Here is a 22,800-nt window from a genome sequence, read left to right as displayed (position 1 = left end):
TATTTATAAAAAAAATTAATTTATTTCAACTCAATTCAGTATACAAAAGGGTAAGTATCCAATCCTCACCTTCATCTTTTAAAACATTTTGGTGAAAAATTATGGATGCTCGTCTTCTGCAGTCGAGTACGAGGACAACCGCCAGAAATCGTACATGTCTTTCCTAATTTCACGTGAGACCCCTTATAATATAAGATATAAGAGTAATGCATTATATATTCATAAAATATATAAATATTATACGGTTCGTTTAAAAAAAAATTAAATTTATTATTAAAAAATTAAATTTTTTTTATATAAATTTTATATTTATTTATTTTTTATAAAATAATTATATGATACATTCTCACAATTATAAATATCATTTTTCATAATATAATCACCGTGTGTTTCCGCGTATCTTTGGTAGAGTAGATGGACTGGACAGCCGCCGAAGCGCGTAAAGACCACGGCCACTTTGACTACTTGTACTGACAACAGGGACTGACTGCTGACTAATTTGTTATCTACACCAATGTTGGAACTCACTCATTCGCATCCACGCACGTTTAGCACGCAGACAGGGAAAGCTTATGTTAATGGGACCCGCTCCATGTTCACCCAGATCTTCTTCCCATTTCTGCTGGTACCACAACCCGCCACCGATCGAGTTGGCCATAATTACCCTTTAACACGTGTTTGTTTGAGTTCATGCACCACAACACCGACCTTCGCATTTTTCATGAACAAGTTCTTCCATTCCACGTGTAGGAGGATCAAACATGTTTGTTCTGCATTTGTAAAAAACAGTAAGGTTTTGTTCTGGCCTATTCGTGAAGCTCCCAACTCCCTCCAATTGATTTTGCCCAGAAATTTGTCTAAAACGAGTGCATTGAGCGATCGAGGCTTCGAGGTCTCATGTTTATGAATGAATCGACTTGTAGCTTGTATCATCCAAGTTTAATTCCGTAATGGCATCAGTACTATACAATTACCATCTACTTGATGCTTGCTGTGATACATACAAAGAATTTGAAAGAGAGACACAGATTACTAGAACCAGTAACTAAAACTTGGTAGAGACAATGCTGTATTGAGCTTCAATACATCTTTTCCTTTCTTCTCTTGTTTGATTAGTAATAAATTAGCATCTTTCCCTTTCTTCTGCTTCCCGTTCTTCAATCTATCATAGTATTCCAACAAGGATAAGCAAAGTAGAGCTTTCTAGCACATCAAGAGGAGGGCTTCACGATTGCGGCCAAGCAAACTCAATGCTGTTGCAGCTATGTGATGACCAGTCAACCCAGCAAGAGCAAGCTGTTCATCTGCTGATGCATGTTCTATGTAGTTGTCTGGTAGAACAATTGGACGCCACTTGAAAAGTTGATCCAGAAAATTTCACCGAAAACAAATTAGGCCTTGGATGATAATGGCTAATAACTAATTTTAAAAAAGAAATTCTTGGCTTTGCATCAGGCATATTTATATTGCATTGAACTCATGATGCATATTGAAAACCACAAAAAGGAAGTAACTACCCACAAATTAATGCATGCATAAAAAAATGTTCGCATGTAATTTCTAATATTTATGCCAACGCATAACTGCAAATAAAATTAAAAAACTAGTTTAGTTACTAAAGATAAAAATTTCCATGCATGCTTTTGTGGGTGAAAAAATAATGTCATATTTATAGTGTGTACTTCAATTACGTAGGTCATATGTACTTTACTCTGTTCTTGTTAAACCTCCTCTAGGTTTCACACCCAGCTTGTTGAGATGACCCCCCGCCCCTGCCTCCCTCTACCCCCATTTATATCTTTAGATCGATCAAAACAAAATCCAAGTAAGATATAACCAAATTCCCAACTTCTTTCTCTCTCAGCAGGAAAATGAACTAATTATCTTCTATATGTCTAATGAAATTGTTACCTTAATTCTTCCATCGAGTTGTCCATCAAGTGTGAGAAACTGTGCAACATGGGATCCAAATCCCCCAATAGAGCCTTCCTCAACAGTGATCAGAAATGCGTGATTTTCACACAGATGCCTCAGAAGCTTGATATCTAGGGGCTTACAGAACCTTGCATCTGCCACTGTTACCTCAAGGCCAAGCTTTGAGAGAAGGGAGCGAGCCCTCAGACAATTCTGAACCATTGCCCCATAGCCAAGCAAAGCAACATCTTTACCCTCAGCAAGAACTCTCCCTTTTCCAATCTGATTCAGAAGACATTGTGGGCAAACACAAGGCATCAAGAAGTTGAGATTTTCACACCTTAAGAAAACAAAGAAGAATAATAATAGCGTGTAACTAGCTTTAACTTTTGAGAAACTACAAGTAACTAGCCCTAACCCCGCACCTTTGCGAAGCAATAATAGTTTGAGAAGTTTTCAAAGTAAATATAAGCAAAATCTCTGAGGTGCCAAGGGATTACCTCAATGGGAATTCCACTGCATATAGAGTAGTCTACTCCTAAAATTGCACCCCTAGGATATCTGAAGCAAATAGGTCGATCATTAATTTGGGCTGCTGTGGCCACCATGTGGACAAGCTCATCCTCATCGGATGGTGCCATTACTATCATGTTTGGCAAGCATGACATTAATGTTATATCGAATGCCCCACACTGCAAGGGGCCATCAGACCCCACAAGTCCTGCACTAGTAATGACGAAACGCACTGGAATTCTCTGCCGATCTACATCATGGATCACCTGAATGGCAAATAAGGAAAAACGCTTCAGGAAATTCTTAGAATTTCATTATTCAAGTCAAACGCCCAAATGGTATAGTGTAGGAAGAAAATTCATTTTCGGTGAAATCTTTTCCCAAGAAGAAGTACTATGAAAAACAAGTGGAACACATGATAAACTGTAGACTGTAGAGAGAGATGGACAGAGAGAGGACCTGATCATAAGCTCTTTGCAGAAAGGTGGAAGGGATTATGCAAAATGGCTTCAATCCACCACAAGACAAACCAGCAGAAAATGTAACTGCATGTTGCTCAGCAATTCCCACGTCAAAAAACTTGTCAGGAAATTTTTCCTGAAATAATTGAAGTGATGGTTCAATTTGCATTCCTGCATGAACTGTCACGATATCTTTATCCTTCTCTGCCTCGAAAACTAAAGCCTCCACAAAGCAATCACTGTATGTCAATGAGTGGATCCTAGACGGTAATGAACCAAAATTACTTAAATCTGCAAAGTGTAAGAAGGGGAAAACCATCAAAATGTTGAATCTAACTGAAGATGAATATAAAGAAATAGTTATTTCATAAAGAAACAGTCATGCCAAGAAAGTGATAGCATAAAGAGCCACACTCTGCTGTGCATAGCCGAGAAAAAGCTCAGGAAAAGAAAACCAAAGTCAGCTATTACTTACCACAAAGGATTCATGACTCTCATGACTTACAGCAGAAATCAAAAACAAAAAGATTATGGAACTAAAAAAAAAAAGGAGGAAAATAGAGATAATTGAACCTGCCTTCAAGTTTCTTGCCCGAAATTTCAGTCTTCTGATTATTTTCTGGTCCCTGATTTTCCTCTGTTATCACATGAACCAACACAGGACCCATTGAATCCAGAGATGCTACTTCTTGCAGAACACAAATCAGGTCTTCAATATTATGCCCATCAACGGGGCCTATGTAATACAATCCAAGCTCTTCAAAAAGAGTTGATCCCAGTGGACCAATCATACCACGTGCATACTCATCAACTTTGGCCGCCAACTCATGCATACCCCTACCAATCCTTTTAGTAACACCCTGACCAGAAACAAATGTTAGTTTTATTGTAAATAGGATCCATATAGAGATTATTTCAACTCAAGACATCTATTATAATTTACCTAAATATTGCAATAGAAATTTCAAGTGCCCAAAAGCCAAACAATAAAGTTGACTTTTCTTTAAGCATATCCAACCAGAAGGCCTCAAAATGCATCCCCTATAATTTTACAACTACTCAAATTATTCCCTCATACTAAGATTGACATAAGTTTTTCTAGAATTTATAAAAATTTCCCAATGTGCCCTCAGACTCCAACCACAGACACAATATGTAATTTGTCGACAAGGTACTATATGCCTGTGAACAGTCTATTTACTGAAGATCCAACATCTGCTACCAGAGAAAAAATTATGCCAAAGGGCTGGAATAGCATAAGACACCAGGCCCAGGAGCATATGCAATATTGAAACATCAAAAGCTCCATTATACACATTTATTTTTATAAATTTTATTAATGATAAAAAAAGGTGTTTCCCAAGTACACAGGGCACATAATGAGAGACCAAAAGCTCCATAGTATACATTAGAGACCAAGCAAGGTACCATGAACAAGTGTAAGTTAGCTTAAGCTAAATGAGTCTCGTGGGATTGTGCCTGGAGACCTCCGATCAAACCCGGTAAAATGATTTTTCATATTCCCCTCTTGTTGGGGAAAGAGAGGGTAGGGAGGGGGTACCACCAGCTGTGTCGCCCCTACGTCTAAGTGACTAGAAGAAAAGACAACTGTAGAATTTATTGAAAACATTTTTTGGGTGGTAAATTTAGTGAGAAAAGTGTTGATGTACATCCTCCACGGGTTTAGTCAATTAATAAGAAAACCAGAGAAAAACCTTAGCAACTTCTCTAAACTTCCGGAAGGATTTACTTGACTGGAGCCTACTTAGAGTACTGGATAGAGCATTAATGGATGTCTTGGGACCCTCTTCAGTCTTTGGGTGTAGAGAGTGACGGCTGTCATTTAAAATCACCACCATATTTGAGTCCAGATAGCCCACATTACTCATTGCCTCATAGACCTGACCTGCCATGGTTGTCTCATTGCTGATGACAGCAACTATACGCTCCCGTTTCCCTTTAATATCCCTAGCAATTGCCATACCTGAAGTGAAGATAATTGGGTGTCAATAAGTTAAAGCCAAGGGAGCCAAACCTTCAAAAGTCGCATTGATAAACTAACCAACTAACATAAAAATAGATATCCAAAAAGAAATATAATTACTAGATAAATGCGTGCAGATGAGTGTATGAAAAGCAAGCAAAGGCTGAAAACAAAACAAACATTTTAAAGTGGTTGAGTAACAAGTCAAAATATATATGAATGAAAGGTAAATACTACCAAGCCCAGCAGAAATGCTGTTGCAGCCATGACCCGCACCAAAAGGATCGTAATCACTCTCAAATCGAGATGTAAAACCAGAAAGCCCATTCTTTTCTCGCACTGTGTGCATGAGCGTCCGCCTTCCTGTAAGAATCTTGTGCACATATGTCTGCCAACAAAAGAAAATGCATAGGCATAACTATACGCCAGATTTTCATTTATAAACAAGCCCACAAGTTCTATTGCTCTCCTTCATCACAGCATTTTGCTATGTTACACATCCCATGAGATAAATATAATAGATGAGCTATAATCAGTACCCCCCTCCCCTTCCCGGGCGCTCCCCAACCACCACCACAACCCCCACCCCCCTCTCTCCCACAACGAAGCAATCCCATTCTAAGAAAGGAATGGATTATGATCTTACTTGGTCCCCGTCATCCCACAGTATCTTATCAACTGGTGCATTGAAAACATGGTGTATTGCAACTGTCAGCTCCACCACCGACAAACTGGATTTAAATGATTTTTGCGCTTTTGACATTATAGAAGATAGTTCCAAACGAATTTCATCTGATAATTGTTTCAGTTCCTACAAATACCACTCTTGAGTGAGTATAGAAGTGTGAGCTTGCAAGTTCAAAAAAAAAAAAAAAAAGGAAAAGAGTGTCAATGCTTCTAAACTACCTTAGGAGACAAATTCTTCAAGTGGATTGGGTTTTCAACTACATCAAGTATGGGTGTTGGGACTTTCTCCCAAAAGAAATCATCAGTATCAGGTAAAGACCCCAATCGACTGACAACTCCCTGCATCAAGAAAGATCAGTCACAGGTTTACACTTGCGCCTTTAGCATCTTCTGCCACCACCACATTCCTCGAAAGAAGAGAATAACAAAGACATAGGATGCTCACGATTATGTTTTCCTTCTTCTATTAAGTATCTCGGCAACCAAACAGAGGCTTGTAGCATATAAACAAGAGAAGTGGGAGGAAAGTTCGGCATACCTTGGAAGTAATGGAGGAACCGGAACTAGGATAGATATTAATTCTCGAGACTTGGACATTAAGAGGGAAACCAGAGCTTGCGCAGTCCATCCTGTGAGGCAAAGCGCTAGTTTTTTTATAGGAATGAGAAGTAATTCCAAACGGACACCCAGCAGAGGCAGTACCCATCTTGGAAAACAAAGACCCAACCCTCCCAAACCGATCAATTTCAATAGAAAGCGCAACTTGAAACCTCACTTGCAGGAATATAACCCAAAGAAAGTATAAAAAGGTGTACACGCGAAAAAATGAAAGAGTGCCAATGTGAAAATTTTCAGGATTTTGAGGGTCCAGAAAGTTTGAAAATGGAAAGATGCGACACAGGAAAAGCCACAGGATATGTTCTCGATCGTAAACGGCTGAGAATAAACTAGATGGCAGAATAATTTGAGCGAGAGTTACAGTCTACAGAGGAGACAAATAAAGCATAATCTTTGCAGAGCGAAGAGCATCTTTCTCCGACGGGACGAGGAAAGAAACATCACAATACAAAAATAAGTTTTCTGTTTTGGACTTCCTAACATTTAAATGTTGGGCCTTTAATCGGCCTGCTTTTTACAACTTCAGAGTAGTATTCCTTTTTTTTTCGTTTCAACCCAGAAGAAAGGTAATCATTGATCAATGATGAACGGGCTTGGGCCAGCATGGCAATATTCATATTCTTTTCTTTTCAAAAAAGAGAAAGGATAAACTCGAAGATGGTACGAGTAGGCCCATTTAAAATAAGGCCCAAACTACGTTTCTAATATATAATATATATATTTTTTATTATTTTTGTTTTTTGTTTTTTGTTTTTTTGTTTTTAACGCTACCGACCTCCAACTCCAGTCTCCAACCTTTTCGTACTCTTTTTCCTTGTCTCCGAAATCTTTCACGCAGAGGAGGTCGATCTATCTGTCGCCGGTTGGTAATTGAAGAGCGGAAAGAATGTCGGGGAAAGGCGCAAAGGGTTTGATAATGGGCAAAACCCCTGCCCTAAACAAGGACAAGAAGAAGTCTACCACTCGCTCCTCTCGGGCCGGTCTTCAGGTCCCTCTCCCTCTCTCTCTCTCTCTCTCTCTCTCTCTCTCTCTCTCTCTCAATTATAATCCGTTTTGTGCCATTCTTTCTCGTTTATTAGTGGTTTTTGGTTGATGGGTTTTCATTTCCGGGTTTTGGGTATCTGGGTTTCAGTTTCCAAGATCGGATTTTTACCTTAATACGGATGATCTGTATATTTGAATTGTCCGGTGGTTTCTTCTTAATTCTTTTCGTTCTTGTTCATTAATGGGCTTTAATCTGGACTCCGGTTTATGGATCATAGTTGCTTCATGTTTTGTAAGATTCTTCTTCTTTTTCTTTTTTAATACAATTTATGTGACTGCCGATAACCTTTTGGAGAAAGAATATGAAAGCAAATTGAAATAACCATTCGATTTTTCGTAATCATATTGTTCTAAATATAAGGTCTCTCATTACCTAAGAGCCTAGCTTCTCACTTAATTCTGTCTAAAACTTCACATCTAATCTCTATCTGCCACTTGAAACATCATTCCGTGTGATTCTAGGCATCAATGTAAGTGGCAGTTTGGACTCTGTGCTTCCTGCCGTTGATATGAAACCAATTTGCTTAATATGCCCCATCCTTGGCTAGATATTGTTGATTGCTGGCCACATAAACATTACAAGAATCTGGAGGTGCCGCAGGGTTATGTGCTAGCCGAGGGGTAGATAAATCTGATTCTTCAGAACTAAATTTTGTCAGTTCTATGTTCTGCTAGGTCTGAAATGTACAATTCTTGGATGGCCCTAGGTGTTTTGGAGGGTTTGGTTCTTTCCTGATTGAACCAAAAATTGATGGATGTTATCCATAATAAATGGACGATTTTTGTGTTACATGTTTTTTATTTAATTACATTAAGTTTGTTAAGTTTATCCTTAATGTTAAGTTTATCTCTTGTAATCACCGAAAGGGGGAAAAAGAGAGAGGAAGAAATCTATATACATTGTGCTAGTAATCACCATAGACTCGACCTTATACATCTGACCATGCAGTTCCCGGTTGGTCGAATTCACCGGCTCCTCAAGACAAGGGCCACAGCCCATGGAAGAGTTGGTGCAACGGCTGCCGTATACTCTGCTGCTATCTTGGAATATCTGACTGCTGAAGTTTTGGAGCTGGCAGGTAATGCAAGTAAAGATCTGAAGGTTAAGCGCATAACGCCTAGGCATCTGCAGCTTGCAATTCGCGGTGACGAAGAACTTGATACACTCATCAAAGGAACAATAGCTGGAGGTGGCGTGATTCCTCACATTCACAAATCACTCATCAACAAGTCCTCCAAGGATTGAAATAATGATGGATTCGTATATTGTTAACTAACTTTGGTAGAATGAGATTGCTGTTTCCATTTTGTGACATCTTATTAATCCTTGAGGTTTCTTCTCCAGTAAACAGAGGATATCCCCCTCTGAAGTGTAGTGGTTGAGGGACATTTTGCATGGTTGTGTAATAGTAATGCAGTCCGAATATATACATATACATATATATACATTTTAGGTAGGTTATATCTTGATCATCGATTCGCTTCTCTGGACATGTATTTGTATATGCGTGCTCGTATACTTTGTCGTGGAAGATTACAGTGCTGTAAGATCGAAATATGAATATAAATGGAAGCTTGCTGTTCTATCTGATGAAAAAGATCATGACAGCCATTTAACGTATCCAAATGAAGAAGAATAGTTTGAGCCACATTCCATTCAATAATGATCGATCCTAATGCCATCAGACTTTCAGAGTCAATGTGAAGAAAACAACCTTCTCCTAGCCTGGTTCTATCTCGAAACACTTGCCTGATAAAATAGCCAGACGGTCACAATTCAAAACCCCAGTTTCGGACTAGAACGAAATGGACCCAGATCTGGGATCACAGCAAATCAGACACCGGCATTCTCAGCCAAGGAAAAGAAAAAAGACTGACCTTCTTAATATCATAACAAACAGTAACAGTTAACCCCAACCAAATAGAAATCACCATATCCCTCTCCTTAGAAAAGGAAAATTCACCACCATTCCTAGCATATTTCCACCATAAATTCACCATATCCCAGAAACCCCGTGAAACAGAACAAAAAGGTTTTACAGAGCAACGAGCAAGAGGGCTGTCACCATCATACTGCCACAAAGGAAAACAAGCACTTGAAATCAAATGGCTGAGACATTAGGAACGTTCACCGGAAACTGGTGGATCTCTTCCATCCATGGGTTCTTCTCCTTCACTGGGTTCACACTCCGTAGAGCCTTCCAAACTGCACTGTTACATTTGAACCCAGACCCAAATGCAATCTGCCATATTCTGTCTCCTCTCTTCACCCTCCCCTTGGATTCTGTATAAGCCAATTCATACCAAAGAGAGCTGCTGGAGGTGTTGCCAAAACGATAAAGTGTCATCCTTGAAGGTTCCATATGCCAATCTGAAAGCTGCAAATTCTTCTCCAACTCATCCAGCACAGCTCTTCCTCCAGCATGAATGCAGAAATGCTCAAAAGCCAGTTTGAAATCTGGGATATAAGGCTTCACCTTCATCTTGAAAAGTTTTCTCCCAACCAATGTGGCAAAGAAGAGTAATTGTTCAGACATTGGCAACACAAGAGGGGCCAACGTAGTGATGTTAGTCTTCAAAGCATTCCCAGCAACTGCCATTAGATCCTTAGATAAAGAAACTCCAATCTTCCCAGTGGGATCCTCTTGTTGAGTAACACAAGAAAAGCACTTATCATCAGCACCTTTGTGGGTTCGAACTGTATGAACCAATTGATACTTGGACCGAAGTCTATCAGACCTCTTGTTCGAAAGCAATATTGCAGCTCCTCCCATTCTAAACAAGCAATTTGAAACAAGCATGGATCTATCATTCCCGAAATACCAATTCAGAGTGATGTTCTCCATGCTAATCACCAAAGCATATGAATTGGGATGAACTTGTAGAAGATCTTTAGCAAGATCAATTGAGATCAAACCAGCACTACAACCCATCCCACCCAGATTATAGCTAACAATATTCCCTCGAAGCTTATAATGGTTAATAACCATTGCAGACAGTGATGGAGTTGGATTAAACAAGCTACAATTCACAATCAAGATCCCAATATCTTTTGGTTTCAGACATGTCTTCTCAAAAAGCTGATCGAGGGCACCAAACATCACCGCCTCAGCTTCTCTCCGCGCCTCCACCATTGACGGATTAGGAGGAACCTTCAAAACTGCTTCAGGGAGATATGTCGACTCCCCAAGACCCGACCTCTCAAGAATCTTCCTTTGGAACTCGAGGTTTTCCTCAGTGAATGTCCTCGTTAAACAGGACCGATCCATGAATATCTGCCTAGTGCATTTCCGGGCATCCTCAGGCTTATAGCACGAGAAATCAACAAGGTAAACAGGGCGGGGACGAGTGAGGAAATAAAGGGTGGATAAGAAGACGAGGAGAGTTGAGCATAGAATGACGTATATGAGATTGTAGCGGAGATGGTCCCAAAGCTCATAAAGACCTTGGAGTGAAAATGTAGAGAGCTGTGCTACAACCACAACAACGAGAGGCGATACAAACAGGTACACTCCATGGGTTACGAGGTAGTGGTAGCCAAGTTTCACATATTTCAGCTTCACGGATTGTTTGAAATCCGGAAGCATTCGCGAATATGTTGACTGTTGAATCAACGGCTTGTTTGGATTTGAATTTGGATATGTCTCCGACATTTTTTTGGTAAAAGTTTGAATATAGACTAACAGGAAAGGAACAGTAACAGTTGAAAAAATCTAACGACTTTCCGGAGATCCAAATGGAAAGTGGAGAAAAAGAGCATGAACCCCTTTTCCCTTGGAGCAAAAGTTCTGTGAATTTTTGGTCACGTAAAGCTCATTTGCTGAGGAAATCAGAATGTATGACTGGGTAATTAATAAAATAGATTTTAGGTTGGTAGGTTGGGTTGGAGTTTCTCAGATTTCCGATTAAACAAAATCTAAATGTATTTGGAAAGGGTATACCGAGAAGGCTTTATGAACCCCAATGAGACCTTCCAAAACAAATAATCGGGGAATGCTGCTCAAAGAACCCAACTTATCCCTGTAAAAAGAGAAAAACGAACACAATGATATTGATGCAAAAGACTCCACTTTTAAAGATATTTATAAAAGTTTTGGATGCCACATTTACAGGATGGGATCGAACTAAAGTTTCTTTAACGAAGAGAGCAAGAAGAGAAAGAAAATGAGATTAAACCATTGCTTGAAGAATGCAGAAGAGAGATTCTTCAAACAATGCAAGAGGCCCGCCCAAATGAAAAAAACCTTACCTTGAATGTGATATCTGAGCAGAGACCTTCTGAGTATGGTGGTGTAGAGACTAGATAGAGAGAGAGAGAGAAAGAGAGAGAGAGGTCTTCTGAGTGTGGCGGTGTGCACTGTGCTATGCTAGACTTCATATTTATGTAACATGCTCCGTTTCAAATGCGTCGTCTCCGGTGCAGTTTGTTCAAAGGTTCCTCTCGGTTCTTGACACACAGGAACTGGACCGAAACTACAGGTCTCCGTTTAATTTACATTCATAAACTCTCACTTTTTTCCATGTTAAGTCAATTCATCTAAAGAAATGTTACATATAATCGTAGAATGTATAAATATCGTACAGTCACTTTAAAAAATAGTAAAATTTATTATTAAAATTTTAATTTTTTTTTCATATGTATATCATATTCATTCACATTTTTTAAAATGATTACACAGTACTTACACACTCACAACTGCAACTATCATTTATCATTCATTTAATTTCTTTTATTAAATTGTTTGTAGTTTAAGTTTAGAAAAAAAATCTAAGTAGGTATGAATAACACATTATATAATTTGAAAAATAGATTAATCAAATTTTAAAATTTAAATTATGTAAATGATATGTTCTACACATGACTTGAAAATAAAATAACATGTTTAAAAAAAATAGCATTATTCACAGTGGCAAAACTATGTTGATCCTTGAGGGAGCCATGCCCCCCAATTTTTTTTGAAATATATATAGAAATGTTTGTGTTTTTAAAATTTTATTTATATATATAAATATGTAGTAAATTATCGAGATCTAATTTTACATATAATTATATTTTTTTTAATTTTTTAATCTCTTTTTATTTTACATATACATGTCACACGGTAGAAAAGTTGACCTCTCAAAAATTGCTAATTCCTGTCACTTATTATTCATATTTGTAAACTTGTATGTTCTTAAGGAGGTAGACAGAGAATACCAGGCAAGAAAAAAACAGCATGTGATGCGCTCTATAAGTTAAGTTTAAGAAAAAGTTCACCGCTGCATGTGAGACAACCTGTCATCTGTGTTGGTTTTGTTGTCGTCGTCGTCGTCGTGTTTTTTGTTTTGTCGTTTTTATTTTTATTTTTACTTTTTCTGAGCAGCGGCCCTATGAATCTTCAATCAATATTTATACTTGGTAGAAAAAAAAGATTTAGACCATCCAAAACCTTACCACCAACATATCAGCCAAATCAAATCTGACAATTTAATATGATTCCCTTCCTTATTGTATTTAGCCAAAATAAAATAAATGTAATAAAAGCCATATCTGAAAATTAAAAAGAAAGAAGAATACGAAAAGTACGTCGGTACCCTTCCATGTAAATGATGCAATTGCCCTTAAAAAAAAAAAAAAAAAAAAACAGGGAATGTCCCGTCCTCTCTTTTTTTCATTTCCGGGCAATTAATCATTGCATTACGTAATTCACACAGAAATTAACAGCTGGTGGACCCCGTACAGATCTTTGATAAATAACAGCGCATTTTGCTCTTAGCCTGCATCAGTGCTGCTGTAAAGGAAAGATACCCGTACGGCCCCGGCCCCGCTATTAGTACCATTCTCATTACGCTGGTAGTGTAGCCATTTGTCTTGACTAATTCAAATTTAAAACTGATCCTTGTTAAATGATCAAACGTGCCCAACAAATATGTACACTAATAATACAAATGATTTTTTTTTTCTTCAAATATTTTTTAAACATTCTCTAATAACCATTTAAACTCAATGCTGATGCAGATGAACAGTAAATTAAGCATCCACTTTTTTAAACTTATTTTCTATCTCCCCAAACAGTCATATTATTTTCACATCCAGATTTCTCTCATTCCTCGAGCAAAAAATAATCCAAACATGTACAAATTATTCATTTTTTTATTCATCTCTTAGATTTTATCGATTGATCCAACTAAACTAATCCCTCTGTTCCATTTTATAGCTATTGACAATTGACATAAAAGAAGAATATATTAGAATCCTATCCTTGACGACGTGCGCATATCATAGCATAAATACTTGACCCTTTTTTTTTGTATATGCTCAATAATACAAAGTGCGTTGACGTGAAAGCAAAATCTATTACTAATAATTTTTGTATTTATTGGTTACTGTATTGTAAGTAGCTCTCGTTTTACAAACAAATGGGCTGAGGCGTGGGTCTTAACTCTCGTTTTATATTCCTCTTGACAAACATGGGCTTGACTCAACAAGAGGTCGTTTTGAAAACAAGTTCATGACTAGCTCGATTACGGAACTGATAATAAAACCATATATACCATATGCAAATAAATTTGTATTCATTAACATGAGAGTGAGCTTTAACCTAAACGAAGCCAAACAAGCCAAGCTTAAAACCATCTAATTTCTCATCAACTCAAACTTAAAAACAATAAAAGTCAAAACGAGTTGTATGAGCTGGTCCCAATCCAACGCTTTTCAGAAATTCTGAAATCACTTCAGACGAGTTCATAACTTCAAAGTGGAGAAGTAAGAGTTCAATGTACACGGATTATAACATATTTATCCAGTAATATGCATGAATGCTACAATCCAAGCAACAATTTGTGCGGCAAACAAGTCATTAATATATGAAATCAAAATTTTAATTCACTAGTAATCAACTTGAGCATTAATTAGTAACCGAATACATACAAACAAAAAGGGGATATAGAGGACTATCACTGACCTTAAAACTGCAGACTCTCCACAAGCCAAATCTTGCTGCTATGGGGTGAAAAACATTGGATGAGCTGGTCCACCGGTCCCACAATTTTCTATATCTCAAATATCAAGAGCTCTACAGCTATAGAGATTCTGAGTTGTGATTATTCCCCCCATCTTTCACAAGCACCAATTCAGCAGCCAGTGCAATATGATCACTACCCCATTTCTGAAGAACACGGTAAATTATATATACCTTAAGCTGGAATATGATCACAATATAGTAAAGCTATGCTAAAGTGTGCCTAGTTGCCGGAATGATTCAAATTTGTTAACATTGTATGATCTTAAAGTATGGAATTCTAAACTGGGATTTGCGAAAAAAGAAGTCACATGTTTATCCAAAGAACAGAGGTTTGTCTTGCAAAATATCAGAATAAACACAACCGATTTTTATTTTTTATGCACAGACACACTGTCAAAAAAATGGCTTTATAAATTAAAAGAAAAAGATATGACTATAATTAATACTTGAACCATCTAGATCCCTTGATCTCTGCTGATATTTTATTGTAGGTGATGCTAACAAACATAATCACCTACCACACCTTCAAAGCGAACAAACATAATCACCCATTATACCTTCGTTGGGAACCCTGGAGTCCATTGCATTGCATGATTTGGTATTGGAGCAAGAGCCCGAACAGTCTGGAGACCTTCAGAACGCCTGGATGTCAAATAAAAGTGAATACACTTCAAATTTCCCTGAGATATACTCATAAAAAAATTTCCGAGATATGTATCCATAACACTATTTTGTATGACTGTATCGAAGAATATGTTCAGTTCATCATGTGTGATTAATCCTATACAACTTCCAATTTGACAAGCAGCATTTCATGGAAAACTATACCGGGAATGGCAGAATCTTAAAGAGCGCTTACCATATGTAATCAACCGTGCCCAGAAAACACCTGTTGTAACTGGTAACTAAGGGCTCCCCATTTGAGTCTCTAGTCCCTGAACAATCCTACAAAAATGCATAAAAGTACAACTTGTAATGGCAGATCCTTAATGAGTAAAGAAGAATTCTAAATATGTAAGAGCTGCAAATTTTTTACAAAATCTATCTGTTATGCCCAAACAGAGAGTTCCAGACTAAGAGCAAAAAACATCTCTTGATCTACCTTAACCTCTGTGTATGTGCTACTGAGCATTAGAGGGTGTTCCAAAAGGGTGCAGTCTGCATTGCCCGTAGCCATTTCTATTTCCATTGGAGTCCATGATGAAGGATCATAAGCAGTGTTTTCCATAGCAACAGCCTCAGAATCCAAGCTTGGGGATAAATCATTCTCAATTTCATTGCTTACTGAATTTGAGGGTGAGTTGTGGGGAAAGGACTCAAGCTCCTTGGAATGATCTGATACTGCAAGGTTTGATCTTAATTGATCAAAATCAGATCGGAAGACATCTTCAGTGTCATGCAATGAAGATAAAAATGTGCTTTCATCTTCACCTACATCTCCATCTTCTGCCACAGCTTTATCAGGCTCATTTAGAGACAAAGTATCCAGTTTCTCATCTGCTATAATGTCAATGCTAGTAGATGGGCATGAAATGCTGGCTTGATATTGGCTTAGAGAGCTAGCATAATCATCATTCCCAACTAGATGGGATGATGTATTGCCTGGAGGAAAGACTTCAACTACATTTTCTACATTCTCATTGGACTCAGCAAATTCACTTAATGATCCATCATGTGACTGAGGGGGAGCATTTACCTCTTCACTGTATCCACTGTGAATAACATTAGAGTAAACTTCTTCGTGATCGGAAGCTACTGGATGAGTATATTTCTCAGAAAACCAACCTTCACTGTGAGAAGCACTTGAGTCTCCCCTGGCTCCATCAACTGCATCACAAAAACTTGATTCATATAACTCCTTAAAGCCATCCACAGCAATCTGCTGAGTTTCTTTTCTCGCTTCATCATGTGGTGCCCCACCATCCTTTCCCCTTTGTGTATCAAAGCAAGATTCATCAGATGCATCCAAGACAGTGTTAACACGTTCAAGCTGAGAGTTGCTCATTCCTGGAACACTATTCTCAGTGTACTCTAGATCATCCAGCTTCTTATCTGAAACCGAAACACTGACCTTGTTGTCAACTTCCATTCTATCCGTCAATGATGGATCATTACTCGAATGATTAGTGGACCCGGTCCTGCAATAATTTGCAAGCTTCAATGCTCAGGATAACGCAATAACCTAGCTTAGCTCACCAAAAAGAACATCTAACAAGTACAGACCCTACCCATAATTAGAATTATATGACCTTTGTGCAGATATTTCAGCAGTAGCTTGTCCTGAGACCTTATCTCTACCCACTCCAGACAAATCTAGCTGCAACATACTGAAAAATTATATATGTATCTATATATATATATATATTTAATTATTAGCCTATCCATCATTAAACATACAATATAAAAAGCTTACCTTCCTTCCCGAAATAAAGTTGTACAATGGACTCTGATGTAAAAATCAGAATGTAGATGTCATGATACATAAGTTGAACTCAAAGATCACATCACACCCAAGTAAAAAGTAAAACTTGAAGCATGAAAGAAGTTATAACCTTGGGGGTACAATTAAAATCCCCACATATAACAACTGGAGCATCATCCCAGAGTTTTGAAACAGAATGGGCCCTATTCAGGAGCGCCCTGACCTGATAGAAAGAGAAGGCAGGAAATCAATTACAGATAGAACTGAAGAAAACGATTAGCATTGTCGTGGGACAGAATTAGGATGGATGTTACACCAAATCTCTTTTATCTGATAACACAATAGTTACAAAACAGGTTTATGTGCAATGTGAGATACAGGAGCACAGCTTCAGCTTATCTGCCAGCCACAGCGTGTCAAAAACCAAGATGAGTGATCTGGTGCAATGGACCTACTATCCACAACAAATCAATGATTATATGCAATAGTCCAACTAGTCTCCTAGTGCCACCAAATTGATAATACATTGGCATGACAGCACATTGGTTTCTTCTTGTTACTAGATAATACTTCACATCTAGAAAGCACATAAACCTGTAAACACAATTTTCTTGACAGTGGTAGCAATAACCGCACATATGGGACAAATAATGTGAAACACAGTTTCAAATTTTGAACAAATAAAGAAAGAGAAGAACAGGGATCAGTACAGTGTTGGCAGTCATGCATTCTAAAATAATGGAATTAAAAGTGGGCAAGGATGGAAAAATAAATGAAGAAAAGATCTGTTCCATGACACACTCTAACAGCATGTCGTCAAACATTAACATGTGGAAACAACATTCCTATAACAATGTTATATAGTGTTGCAGCAGAACCACAGCAGTATCAGCTGCTTGGACAACATCAAACATCTCAGTACATAGATATGTCAAGTGATTAATCATTTCCCCATGATCACATCAATCCATTACAGATAAAGAAAAAAAAATTATATTGGTAAATAAGATTTTAATATCGTAGGAATAGGCAAAATCCCAAGTACATGGGTCCTATACAAGAAAAATTGCCAGAGAAAAATCTGAGTAACCATCACCACAGACTGAATACCTGGCCAAGCTTAATTTCTCCTCTTTTTGGATTGTAAAGCACATGGATATTACATACGACAACCTTACTGGAACCTTTTGAGCTGCAGATACAGATATTAAACTTATACTCAAGCATGCATGCAAATATAGTCAGGTTCATCGCATAAAAACATTAAAATTCACAATAAACATACAACAATAGCACAGAAAACCGACTAATTAAGCGGCATAAAGCATCAATGAAAAAGAAATGCTACAAGTATCTAATTACAAAAGAAGTGGCAACCTGCATATTAAATCATTAATCAGCATGAGAACCAAGGTTTTCGGAAAAGTTATCACTAAAATATAAATATATATGTGCATATATATATGTATATTATGTAAACTTATAGAAGCAGGGAGAAGAAAAGCCAAGGAGCAACTATAATTTTTTCAGAGAAAAGAATATTAATTAATTAGAAATGGATGGGTGCTTGTTTATATTTGATAAATAAATGGGTCATATTAACCTAGTCTCATCTCTCCCCCACCCCACCTATTGTTAAGAAACCCATTATCCAGAAATACACAAGCTCATCGAGTTAACTAACTTTTTTTAACAAGAGCATATTTTAAACTCAAGTTTAGGGTTTCTAAAATTCAACTGTGGAGCAGGAACAATCACTGGTGTTGGGATCTCATTATAGCCATAGAATTATAATTATCATCGTAAATTCACAATGAAATGGGGAGAAAATATAAACTTCAATGACATTAAAAATCTTCCTATCCATATAGATCCTTGTCTCATGAGTACTTGATTATGAAGAAAAACACATCATAAGGAGATTGAAAATTTTTTGTTTTCAAAATTCGGAAGCAGATTAATGATGTTTCATTTGGAACACATGCAAAGGTTAAGTTATGTAAACATACATTTTATAGACTACTTAAGCATAAATTACCTTATTGGTAGAGCTAAAGTCTCTTCACTTGAATTTTTATTCACTGACTGTTGACAAAAAAAGTATCGCTTTATTGGCTAAAAAATGCATGGTGGGGAGGGGGCCGGGAAACGAAGTTAAAATCATCCAAAACCATCATGTTTCAGGTTAGTGGTTATAAAGATCTGACATACCTCCAGCACACATATCTGAGCAACATTATCCCTAAGTCCAAGCTTACTGAACTCAATGCTTTCCTCATGAAGAAACTTGAATCTAATGCAGAGAACATAATATTAACTTTCAGAAAATACCATCAAGACCAATTTGCTTGAAGCTAGACATGATAACATCAAAATGAATTACTAGAACAAAAAGAAAAAACAGAAATCCTACTCTAGACAACATTAGCAACAAAGAGATGAAAGCACATCACAGTGCTAATTACGCACTTCAACCTTTGATTGTACACCAAAATGGAAAAGAATAACCAAAACTGAAAAAATTAAATCTAGAAACTTGCATAGAAAATGGCAAGGATGCAACAAATTTTAAGTCAAAGTAAACACAATACAACCTACAAAAAATTATAATACCCAAAAAATCCAGGATAGGAGAACTAAACAGAATTTACAAAATCAATTTTAGCCCTGCAAGGACAAACTGAAAAATCCAACTACTAGACTAAACTATCATCTTACAGGGACATTTAGAGCTCGTTTGGATTTAGAGAGTGTTTCGTCTCATCTTATCTCACATTACAACTTTACCAAATTCCCACACAAAATATAATAAACAATTCAACTTTTTCAAATTCTAAAACAATAATAATATTTTTTGTTGATAGGTAATCATAGAAATTTTATTAATAGAAATAGGCAAAGTACCCAGGTAGTATACATGAGAAACCTAAAAAATATTAATATTTTTATTCAACTTTCATCTAAAATCATCTCATCTCATCTCTGAATCCAAACGAACTCTTATTTTTCTAAATCAGTCAGGAAAATATGCATATATTGATTCAAAATTACACAGAAAATCAGACCTCTCTTCTGAGTATATGTCCTTTGAACAAAAATTAATTCTTTTTTATAGTTAATAAGAGATTTTATTCCAAGTAAATAGGCAGATGTATACAAGTAAATTAAAGCATCAAAGGACATGATTTAATGCATATTGATAAGAGATGATATAAGCTGCACACATAAGTTACCTCGACATTCGCCAAAAGATTGCACAGCCATCAACTGGAGTGCCAGTACGCATCTATATATTGACCCGAGCATGGTCAGAAGTCTCTTATCCATAAGAACTTACATGTAAATACAAACACACACACACACACGTATGTATATATATATATATTTCAGATTTTTAATTAGCAAGATAATAACTGTCACATCTCAGTAATAAGTTGGTAACTGCAAATTCACAATCATAATCTCAAATAATTTGCATATAGATTTATAAACACCTACAGATATTAGTGCAAATGATCATTATAATCTTAAAGCACTTTCCAAGGATGGCTCAAGGTTTATCAAGAGTACTCAATCTACCACATATGGAAAAATAGATAGAGCAGTTGCAGCCAATTTCTTAAGGTGTGGGACTAGTCATAAGTTTCACTTTCATAGAGTAAAATGGAATATAGCATGTGCTCTTCTTTCAAGACTTGGGGTTGGGACTAAGAAAATTGAGCACTTCCAACCGAACTTTGTAAGGGGAATGGTTGAGTGTTTGGAAGAGGAGAGGGATCATCTTAGGATACAAGTAATAGGCAAGCATGGGAAATCCTGGGGCCAGGGGTCTACAGTTGTTAAAAAGCACTCAAGGGTGTAGCCATAGGAGAAGCATTAGTTTATTGGAACGGTAGAATAGTGCAATTTTGGCATGATGGATAGTGTGGAGAATTTAAAACAGCCGTTCCCTGATTTAATTGACATAGGCCCCATACTTAATTCTGTATTTAATTGGCCGATTGTCAAGTATGACCTTTCCACAATTCAAGGTGGCGGTTAAACAGTAGTGGCAAACTTGATCTATGATACATCTTTCCACTTAGATGTTATCCTCTAATACTCAGATGACAAGGTTACTAAAAATGCATATTGGTGTTTGAAATAGTATCTACATCCAGACATGCCTTTGTGACAAACTAGCATAGAGAGATGAAAATATGACTGTCCTTGTTAGATAAATGAAGGAAAAACGCACCTTCCAAATGCCACTGTACCCCCTAAGCTTCAACTCCTCTTCTAATTCCTGAAATCTATCAACCTCCTGAAAATAATATTGTAAGAGAACAAATAGTTACAGGACCACAAGCAGCAAAATGACTTATATATCAAATGTTGCACAAAAACAAGTCAGTGTCATGCACACTGACATGATGGCTTACAAACTGCAGAGGGAACAGAGGAGCAGAACCCATATTGACCCAAACCCATGACCTTAAACTACTCTGAATAAAATTATTTATGTACAATTCAACGATACACAGATCCAATTGTTTACTATTTAAAATCATACTGTAACAACCATTAATAGGCTCCTAACTTCTACTAAAAATTCGAGGCAGAAGACTCATATCCAGCCAAAAAAATCCAAACAAGATGTTAATACATGGAGATTACTTCTTAGGTAGAAAGTTTATGTCCAATACGTAACATTTTCATGCAGGTAGTGATGCCTTAAAAGTGAAGGGGATTTTCTAGTAATGCATCATCTGTCTAACTGTTTATATAACAAATTTGGTATAAAATAAAACAAATTCGAACCAAACGTTGAATTCTCTCATGATACACATTAAAAATGTTCCAAGTATAGAATGAACTTAAGAGATAAAAGTAAGAAGAGGCACAAGCTTCTTCTAGGACTAAACATGATGGTGTTAGGTGTATGAGACGTAGCAGAGTGTTAACCTGGAAGCACATTACGTCAGCTGACCATAATCCAAGCTCAAAAAGTATATTTTTCTTTCTCCACTCCCAGTCCAACATATGACGGGGTATGTGAAAGTAAAGCTTGCTCCGGTGGTTAATAGCAAGGTAGTCAGCCAATATGTTATACGAAAGAACCACAAACCGCTCTGTAAAGCTCAAAATATATTATAACAAGGTTAAACCAAAAGGAACCCGCATCACTCTAGGAAACAGAAGGCTAAAACTAGGACAATGCTTTTTACAACTAAAGTAGATAAACATTCCGATATAGAAATAAACGAAAGCACGCAATGTTCATCTACCACAATTAGGAGGCGGTGCCTGCGTCGCATGCTCCCAATTCCGATAATCCAAGGGCTTCGGCCGGAATTGCTGTGGTGGACGAAACGCCTGGTTCGGATCGAACCGCAAATGCTGCCGAAACTGCTGGCTTTGATTATTATAAAGTGGAGGCTGCCGGTACCGTTGGCTTTGATTGTTGTAAGCGGGAGGAGGCGGCTGACGAAACTGTGCGTTTTGAGCATACGGATGTGGTCTAGGGCTGAGAGGTGGAGGGCGAAACCCAGTTTGGTCGGCGAAACTTGCCGAATCACCTCGGCGGAACCCTAGGTTGGCGTCGCGTACTGAGCGAAAGTGAGAGTCTCCAGTCACGAAATGGTCCCCTTGGCCTCTCCCTCCGGTGTGAGAACGGTCGGAGAAGCCTCTCCAGCGACCACCTCGGGACTGCAACAAAAATGGAGAAATTAAAGAAAATTGAAGGCATGCTATTTATGAATCGAGAGAGAGAGAGAAAGAGAGTACAGTAGGGCGAGAAGACATGGTGGTTGAGGAGATGTCGGTGGCAGCAGCAGGGCGGAAACGTCTCATCGAAAGAAGGACAGTTACCGTTGCAGTGACCGAGCTAATCTAGGGTGGGCACACTCCTCCAAACAGCACACCGACCTCGTCTTTTTTTTTTTCCCTTATTTTTCGTTTTCTATTATTATTATATATTATGGCCGGAGAGGCTGATTCTATTTTTTTTTTTTTTTTAACTGACAATGTGGTTGCTGGATTTTTCACGTATAATATTAAAAATGAAATAAGATGATTTTAAATAAAAGGTAAAAATTAAAAAATATATTATTAAAATATTATTTTTTAATATTTTTATTATTTTAAAATTTAAAATTATTTATTATATTTTAT

At 37.4% G+C, this 22,800-nt stretch overlaps 4 protein-coding genes across 6 annotated transcripts; 1 reads left to right on the top strand and 3 right to left on the bottom strand.

The window, feature by feature from the left end:
- Window positions 1-927: 927 nt before the first annotated feature.
- Window positions 928-6,609, bottom strand: LOC109001801 (probable 1-deoxy-D-xylulose-5-phosphate synthase, chloroplastic). 2 transcript variants are annotated; one of them, XM_018979230.2, is made up of 10 exons: window positions 6,098-6,609; window positions 5,779-5,898; window positions 5,519-5,683; window positions 5,110-5,260; window positions 4,604-4,872; window positions 3,466-3,748; window positions 2,887-3,179; window positions 2,415-2,693; window positions 1,912-2,196; window positions 928-1,353 (listed from the first exon to the last, which is right to left on the bottom strand). In XM_018979230.2, the coding sequence occupies exons 1-10, from the start codon at window positions 6,263-6,265 to the stop codon at window positions 1,204-1,206; spliced, it is 2,163 nt and encodes a 720-aa protein (XP_018834775.1). In that variant the 5' UTR covers window positions 6,266-6,609; the 3' UTR covers window positions 928-1,203. The 2 variants fall into 2 exon arrangements, with proteins under 2 accessions (XP_018834775.1, XP_018834776.1); XM_018979231.2 differs by lacking the exons at window positions 5,519-5,683; window positions 5,779-5,898.
- A 297-nt stretch (window positions 6,610-6,906) lies between these two features.
- On the top strand, window positions 6,907-8,805 carry LOC109001805 (probable histone H2A variant 3). The gene is made up of 2 exons (XM_018979234.2): window positions 6,907-7,165; window positions 8,171-8,805. The coding sequence occupies exons 1-2, from the start codon at window positions 7,064-7,066 to the stop codon at window positions 8,465-8,467; spliced, it is 399 nt and encodes a 132-aa protein (XP_018834779.1). The 5' UTR covers window positions 6,907-7,063; the 3' UTR covers window positions 8,468-8,805.
- Window positions 8,723-11,624, bottom strand: LOC109001802 (3-ketoacyl-CoA synthase 11-like). Its single transcript, XM_018979232.2, has 2 exons — window positions 11,471-11,624; window positions 8,723-11,241 (listed from the first exon to the last, which is right to left on the bottom strand). The coding sequence occupies exon 2, from the start codon at window positions 10,872-10,874 to the stop codon at window positions 9,324-9,326; it is 1,551 nt and encodes a 516-aa protein (XP_018834777.1). The 5' UTR covers window positions 10,875-11,241; window positions 11,471-11,624; the 3' UTR covers window positions 8,723-9,323.
- A 2,105-nt stretch (window positions 11,625-13,729) lies between these two features.
- LOC109001800 (carbon catabolite repressor protein 4 homolog 6) lies at window positions 13,730-22,565 on the bottom strand. 2 transcript variants are annotated; one of them, XM_018979229.2, is made up of 15 exons: window positions 22,414-22,565; window positions 21,915-22,335; window positions 21,592-21,758; window positions 20,885-20,950; window positions 19,881-19,933; window positions 18,859-18,940; window positions 18,686-18,732; window positions 17,758-17,839; window positions 16,778-16,870; window positions 16,639-16,671; window positions 16,475-16,542; window positions 15,328-16,363; window positions 15,085-15,170; window positions 14,783-14,867; window positions 13,730-14,369 (listed from the first exon to the last, which is right to left on the bottom strand). In XM_018979229.2, exons 1-15 carry the CDS (start codon window positions 22,477-22,479, stop codon window positions 14,283-14,285), a joined length of 2,472 nt encoding a protein of 823 aa, XP_018834774.1. In that variant the 5' UTR covers window positions 22,480-22,565; the 3' UTR covers window positions 13,730-14,282. The 2 variants fall into 2 exon arrangements, with proteins under 2 accessions (XP_018834774.1, XP_018834773.1); XM_018979228.2 differs by having other exon boundaries at window positions 13,825-14,369; window positions 16,454-16,542.
- Between the last annotated feature and the right edge of the window lie 235 nt (window positions 22,566-22,800).

Source organism: Juglans regia, chromosome 11 (genome assembly GCF_001411555.2).
Source record: "Juglans regia cultivar Chandler chromosome 11, Walnut 2.0, whole genome shotgun sequence".
In the NCBI taxonomy this organism is placed as follows: Eukaryota; Viridiplantae; Streptophyta; class Magnoliopsida; order Fagales; family Juglandaceae; genus Juglans; species Juglans regia.
This window is presented reverse-complemented; position numbering and strand designations above follow the sequence as displayed.

Coding starts and splice junctions, on each gene's coding strand:
- LOC109001801 (XM_018979230.2), bottom strand. CDS start 6,265: ATGGGTACTGCCTCTGCTGGGTGTCCGTTTGGAATTACTTCTCATTCC. Junction 5,261..5,518: donor TGTGGGATGACGGGGACCAA/GTAAGATCATAA, acceptor TTTTGTTGGCAG/ACATATGTGCACAAGATTCT. Junction 2,694..2,886: donor TGCAAAGAGCTTATGATCAG/GTCCTCTCTCTG, acceptor TTTGCCATTCAG/GTGATCCATGATGTAGATCG.
- LOC109001805 (XM_018979234.2), top strand. CDS start 7,064: ATGTCGGGGAAAGGCGCAAAGGGTTTGATAATGGGCAAAACCCCTGCC. Junction 7,166..8,170: donor CCTCTCGGGCCGGTCTTCAG/GTCCCTCTCCCT, acceptor CTGACCATGCAG/TTCCCGGTTGGTCGAATTCA.
- LOC109001802 (XM_018979232.2), bottom strand. CDS start 10,874: ATGTCGGAGACATATCCAAATTCAAATCCAAACAAGCCGTTGATTCAA.
- LOC109001800 (XM_018979228.2), bottom strand. CDS start 22,479: ATGAGACGTTTCCGCCCTGCTGCTGCCACCGACATCTCCTCAACCACC. Junction 20,951..21,591: donor CTGACGTAATGTGCTTCCAG/GTTAACACTCTG, acceptor TATTATTTTCAG/GAGGTTGATAGATTTCAGGA. Junction 15,171..15,327: donor GCACATACACAGAGGTTAAG/GTAGATCAAGAG, acceptor GCATTTTTGTAG/GATTGTTCAGGGACTAGAGA.